At 38.5% G+C, this 6,000-nt stretch overlaps 1 protein-coding gene across 1 annotated transcript; it reads right to left on the bottom strand.

The window, feature by feature from the left end:
• Positions 1-305: 305 nt before the first annotated feature.
• LOC143913164 (uncharacterized) lies at positions 306-4,727 on the bottom strand. The gene is made up of 3 exons (XM_077432803.1): positions 4,491-4,727; positions 4,188-4,418; positions 306-4,066 (listed from the first exon to the last, which is right to left on the bottom strand). Exons 1-3 carry the CDS (start codon positions 4,602-4,604, stop codon positions 2,255-2,257), a joined length of 2,157 nt encoding a protein of 718 aa, XP_077288929.1. The 5' UTR covers positions 4,605-4,727; the 3' UTR covers positions 306-2,254.
• Positions 4,728-6,000: the final 1,273 nt, after the last annotated feature.

The raw sequence follows: 6,000 nt of genomic DNA, 5'->3' as shown, positions 1-6,000 counted from the left end.
GATATACCTGCTTATAAAGAACAAGTTGCACAGCACAGCTCCCCCGATCCTAGGTTGTCTAGGCACGTAAAGATCTACCCTCGCGAATTAATTGTTTACGCACGAACTCGCCCAGGTCTGTAAGAACTCCAGCGTAGTTTTTGTTCGGGCACTTACTGATTCCCGTTATCCTAATTCGGGGTCTCTATTTTTCACCCACGAATCATATTAGACTGGATATTCACTCTTATATACCCACGTTACGGTATGTTACTATTTGTCTATAGTACTGAAATGACAAAACGCAATTTTTTTTTTTAATTTTTAAGTTACCTCTCCTTATAAGTGTCCTCTTTTTGAAAGTTTTTGGATTCAATTATCTCGTAAATCTCTCAACGGATTGGACTGGAATTTTTTTACATGTAATAAGCATAATAAATTACATAAGTTAATTGATTCGATTATTACATGAGTTTAAGATTCTTAAACCAGAAGTGGCAGTTTACTCCTGTTCGATATTTCTTCCATTATTTTCTTTTGACCCTTTAAAAATGTACTCTTCACGAAAAAAATCCAGTATAAACCTTGTATCAATATAATCAATATGAAAATAAAAAAAATCATTAAATTTCATAAACTGGAAACACGAATCCACATAGACAGTGAAACTCTCTCTCAGGTTCCCAAGGGTAATTGGATTATTAGTCACATTGCGGTGGTCACAAAGACAATTTTTGCCATTAACATCGCGAATACGCAATATTTGGCACTCAAGTTCTCGTTAGTTATCGTTAGACTTTTCGGCTGCCAGATATTCCGTTATAGAGATTTTGGTGACTTTGTGACTAGAAATCACCGAACCGTTCCCAAGTTACAGTATAAAATTATCAGTAATAAAAATATGAAATATTAATGGAAATAAAAAAAAAACCTAAAACTGACATGTAACCCCAATTTATTGAATTATTGGTAATGAAATAGGTATAAATAAGAAGTAAGTACATTCATAGTATATGTGTATGAATTTCATACACAAACAAATCAAAAAATGGGTATGAGATGGAGAAAACATTGGCTTTGGCCAGAACACATAAAAAATTTTGCAATTCATCGATTTTATTTATAATGTAATTTGAATTCATGACTTTTATTAAAAAATTAAAAAATTTCAATTTACTTAGAGACTCTAGTTTTAGGTTGCTCACTATCTTTCCCAAAACATAATTCATTTGGTAGATTATTCCAAATTTTAATCAATCTGAAGAGACGAAGTATCAAAAGTTTTATTTTATGGAAATTGTGCGTTGTAAGCTCAATATTTTATACTAAAAGAAGCTAATTGAAAGGTATTTGATTGAATTAGTAGTAGGAAACTTTATTAATTAATCCGAAGAATTTTCATAAATCAGGGTCTGAAGGCTGTTGGTAAAACGCAGAAACTCTGGGTAAAACCGGAGATGTGCAACAGTGCATGTTTCACAAGGTGATATTTGTAAAGAAAAATTGGATGGCTTGTCTCCAACGTATGAGTTTGAATGCCTGGAGAGTAAAGATTTTGTAGAGAATGATTTTAGACAAATGTCACATTGGTGTGGCTTTAACCCAGTAAGACTACTCATGTGTACACCTACATAGGTCATATTTTGCAGTGAATTGATATATATTTGATTTACAATATCACATTTGAACGGTTTTTCTACCGAGTGGCATCGCATATGTCTCACAAGGGTACATCTTTCAATAAATGATTTTAGCCGTTTGCCCGCGGCTGTCTTCTATGGAAGCTTTGGGCGACAAGTCTGTAGCGCGGCTGTCTTCCATAGAATTTCTGAACTTTGCACGGGATTTCGAGGCTTATATGCGCCTATTTCGACTGTTTTAAGGCTCAAAATTGTTTGAATATATTACTGAGAGTTGAATGCCATCTATTCAATTTGCTTAAAATGAATATATACCAGTCAAAAATTAGTTTTTTGTGGAACCATACTGAAACCTCGTTTATGTGACGTCACGTCTTCATAAAATTATGAAGAATGATTATTTGACAATTAATCCAAAACTACGAGATAAATTATGTATTTTATTGTTTAAAATAATACTTTATGTGTTAATTAACATATCTGGTTACTTGAGTAAATATTAAAATCTGTATTTAAGATCGAAAACTCGATTGCCAAATTCGCTAAAAAGGTACAGGGCTTGTTCGCTATATTTATTGCCGCGGGCAAAGGGTTAAGCAAACGTTAAATTTGTGTGGCTTTACCCGTGTGAATACTCATGTGTACACCGAGGGAATATCACATGTATATGGCTCATCTCCAGGGTGAGATTTCAAATGCCTTAAAAGCAAAGATTTGAAAGTGAATGATTTTAAACAAATGTCACATTTGTGAGACTTCACGCCGGTATGAATGCTCGTGTGTACACCGAGAGAAAATTTTGTAACGAATGATTTTAAACAAATATCACATTTATATGGCTTGTCCCCAGCATGAGACTTCAAATGCCGTGAAAGTAAAGATCGTACGGCGAATGATTTTAAACACAGGCCACATTTGTGATGCTTTACCCCCGTATGAATACTCATGTGTGCACTCAAGGAAAATTTTGAAATGAACGATTTTGAACAAATATCACACTTGAACGGTTTTTCTCCAGAGTGGCGCTTCATATGTTTCATAAGGTTAGATCTTTCAGTAAATGATTTCAAACATACGTCACATTTGTGTGGCCTTTCCCCGGTGTGAATACGCGTGTGCGTAACGAGGCAAAATTTCCTAGTGAATGACTTTAAACAAATATCACACTTATGTGGCTTGTCTCCGGCGTGAGAGTTCAAATGTCTTGTAAGTAAGTATTGAAAAGCGAATGATTTTAAGCAAATGTCACATTTGTGAGGCTTTAGCCCACTATGACTACTCATATGTATACCGAGGTTAGATTTTCCAATGAATGATTCCGAACAAATGTCACATTTGTGCGGCTTAACTTCGCTATGAATACTCGTGTGTAGAGCAAGGTCTAATTTACTACGGAACGATTTTGAACAAAGATCGCATCTGAACACTTTCTCTCTAGAGTGGCATTTCATATGTCTCACGAGGATATAGTTTTGAGCGAATGATTTCAAACAAATGTCACATTTATGTGACTTGTCTTCAGCGTGTGTTTTTAAATGCCTTGAAAGTAAACATTTCGTAGGAAATGATTTTAGACAGACGAGACATTCGTGCGGCTTCACTCCAGTGTGAATACTCATGTGTACACCGAGGTCATATTTTGCTAGGAATGATTTCGAACAAATATCACATTTGAATAGTTTTTCGCCCGAGTGGCATCGCATATGTCTCATGAGGACGTGTTTTTGAGCGAACGATTTTAAACAAACGTGACATTTGTGCGGCTTTACCCCCGTGTGAATACTCATGTGTATAGCGAGGGAAAATTTCGTTATGAACGATTTTAAACAAATATCACACGTATAAGGCTTGTCCCCAGTGTGAGACTTCAAATGCCTTGAAAGTAAAGATTGAAAAGAGAACGATTTTGAACAAATGTCACATTTGTGTGGCATGGTCCCAGTATGAGTACTCATATGCGCACCGAGAGAAAATTTTGTAATGTATGATTTTAAACAAATATCACACTTGAACGGTTTCTCTCCGGAATGCCATCTCATATGTTTCATAAGGTTAGATTTTTCAATAAACGATTTCGAACAAACGTCACATTTGTGAGGCTTTACTCCGGTATGAATACGCATGTGTACACCGAGGTTAGATGAGTGAGAAAATGGTTTTGAACAAATATTGCATTTGTGTAGCTTAACCCCAGTATGAATATGCATGTGTGCATTGAGGTATTGTTTCCTGTTGAACGACTTGGAACAAATGTTACAATTAAGCAGCCTTTTTCGAGCGTGAGATGTTGTCCGTGTCACAAGACTGTCTTGGAAATTAGTTTTAAGATCCAATTCAGAATTTATAGAACATATCTTATCTAGGGTTTTTCGTAATGGTAATGTATCCGCTGCATTGTCAATGGTATCTACCATTTCATCAGCTGAAGTAATTTTCCCGCCATTTATCTACAAAATAAAACAACCGCTATACAATTTTAATTGTGAATTTTGTGAATGTGATTTTTTTTAATTTAATTTAATGTTTTGCTTGGAATTGTTCTAAGGCACACGAATCCCATTTACATACCTCGCCGTTGTCTGGTAAATTAGAAGTTAAGTTTAGTGGCAAATTAGACTCATCATCCCATATTAAATCGTCCAGCAAAGCTTCCTCTGGCTTGACTTTCAAAGACTCGTCTGATCTTATCCTCGATCTTTCATCACTCCGAAGACAAGTATTTCGAAATGTGTCGAGCAATTCCAGATTGTTGACACACGAAAGGCATATCATATTTGGCAGCTTGTCATCTTTTCTAACCTGCAAATGAGAAAGGGAGTGACAATTGTGAGGACTAACGAGTTAGCAAAGCAATGAGTTAGTATAACTGACCCTCAGCCGACAGCCGGTCCAAATGCGCTGCACCAAATACCGTGGATGAGGATCGCCATGGATGGAGACAAAAGCCTCCGGTGGGGCAGAATATAGACAAAGTCTACACTCCATCGTTATTTCGGCACCAGAAGCTCAAACGTCTTGAGAATGGAGAGTCGACAGTGGCCATAATAATATATATGTATATGTATATATAAAAACGGACGGGATGTATGTGGGTTTGTGGTGGACGGTAATTAGATTATTACGCACATTGTGATCGCCCAAAAAACAATTTTTGCGATGAAAATCGCGAATACGGAATATTTGGCACGCGATTTTTCGTTAGTATGACTTAGTGGTCATACTAATGTTACGTACACTCGGATTAGGCCGAGTAGCATCTCAGAAACTGTGTGACCGTTATAATTGGTTTCGAGGATTATCTCCCCCGAATGCACTTAGCGGGGGTAGCGGTCTCATTCCGGTAGAGTTCTCAGAACCGACAGCGGTAGCGTGGGACACTTCCGTGGCACATCTAGTACGTGACCATAACAATAGGTAAACAAATCGGACGTCGAAGATGCCCTGAGAGACCTGCCCCTTATAAGGCGGAACTTGGCGATATCAAGACATTCTGGACGGAGCACTGCCAGTGCGTGTGTAGGCGGGGTACGATGTGTTGACCGTATCCCGGCCTAACGAAACACTGTTGTGTGGTTCAAAGATGGGGTCACCAATGTAGGCGGGGTAGCGATGTGTTGACAGCGCTGTTGAATGATCAGAAGGTTGCGTAGATCACGTCGGAGTAGTACCAATGTAGGCGGGTTACATGTGTGTTGACCGTATCCCGGCCTAACGAAACACTGTTGTGCTAGTTTTATAAAGTTTTATTGTTTGCCTATGGTTGTACAAAGGTATGGTATTTGTGGGCAAAAGTATGTCGTTCAGCGGTCTCTGGATATGGTAGAGTGTCGCTGGCTCAGCATTCAGCTATGTACGGAAGGTCTCTGGATACGGCAGTGTGTTGCTGGCTCGTCCGGCTGGTTGATCTTCCAAGTCCGCGTAGTGTAGTGGTGGCTGGTCAGGAGCTGTATGTTGACTAGTCTGCTGCTGTATGTCGACGCTTGCTGCTGTGGGTCGACTGGCGTTGTTTGGGTTGTACCTCCTTTTATAGTGTTTTTGGAATGCTTGGTGGAAGTGGTTATTGACGCGTACGAGAGGAATTTTGTTTTCGTCGAGGCGTCGAATTTTCTGGAATGCTTGATGGAAGTGGTTATTGACGTGTACGAGAGGAATTTTGTTTTCGTCGAGGCGTCGAATTTTCTGGAATGCTTGATGCTGTTCCGCTCGATGTATTTTGTTGTTGCGGAATATTCTCGAAGGTTTCGATGACGATGACGACGACGAGATTCCTACATGGCTCTCCGGTGAGTGTTAGCGATGTGTGTGATTTTGTGGGAATCTTGATGTGTTGGAGTCTATTGACTCGATGGCGTCGTTGTTTGTCCGGTTGTGCTGGAGAAAG

The sequence above is a fragment of the Arctopsyche grandis genome, chromosome 6, assembly GCF_051622035.1.
Source record: "Arctopsyche grandis isolate Sample6627 chromosome 6, ASM5162203v2, whole genome shotgun sequence".
In the NCBI taxonomy this organism is placed as follows: Eukaryota; Metazoa; Arthropoda; class Insecta; order Trichoptera; family Hydropsychidae; genus Arctopsyche; species Arctopsyche grandis.
The sequence above is the reverse complement of the archived record's forward strand: the minus strand, read 5'-3'. Positions and strand labels throughout refer to the sequence as shown.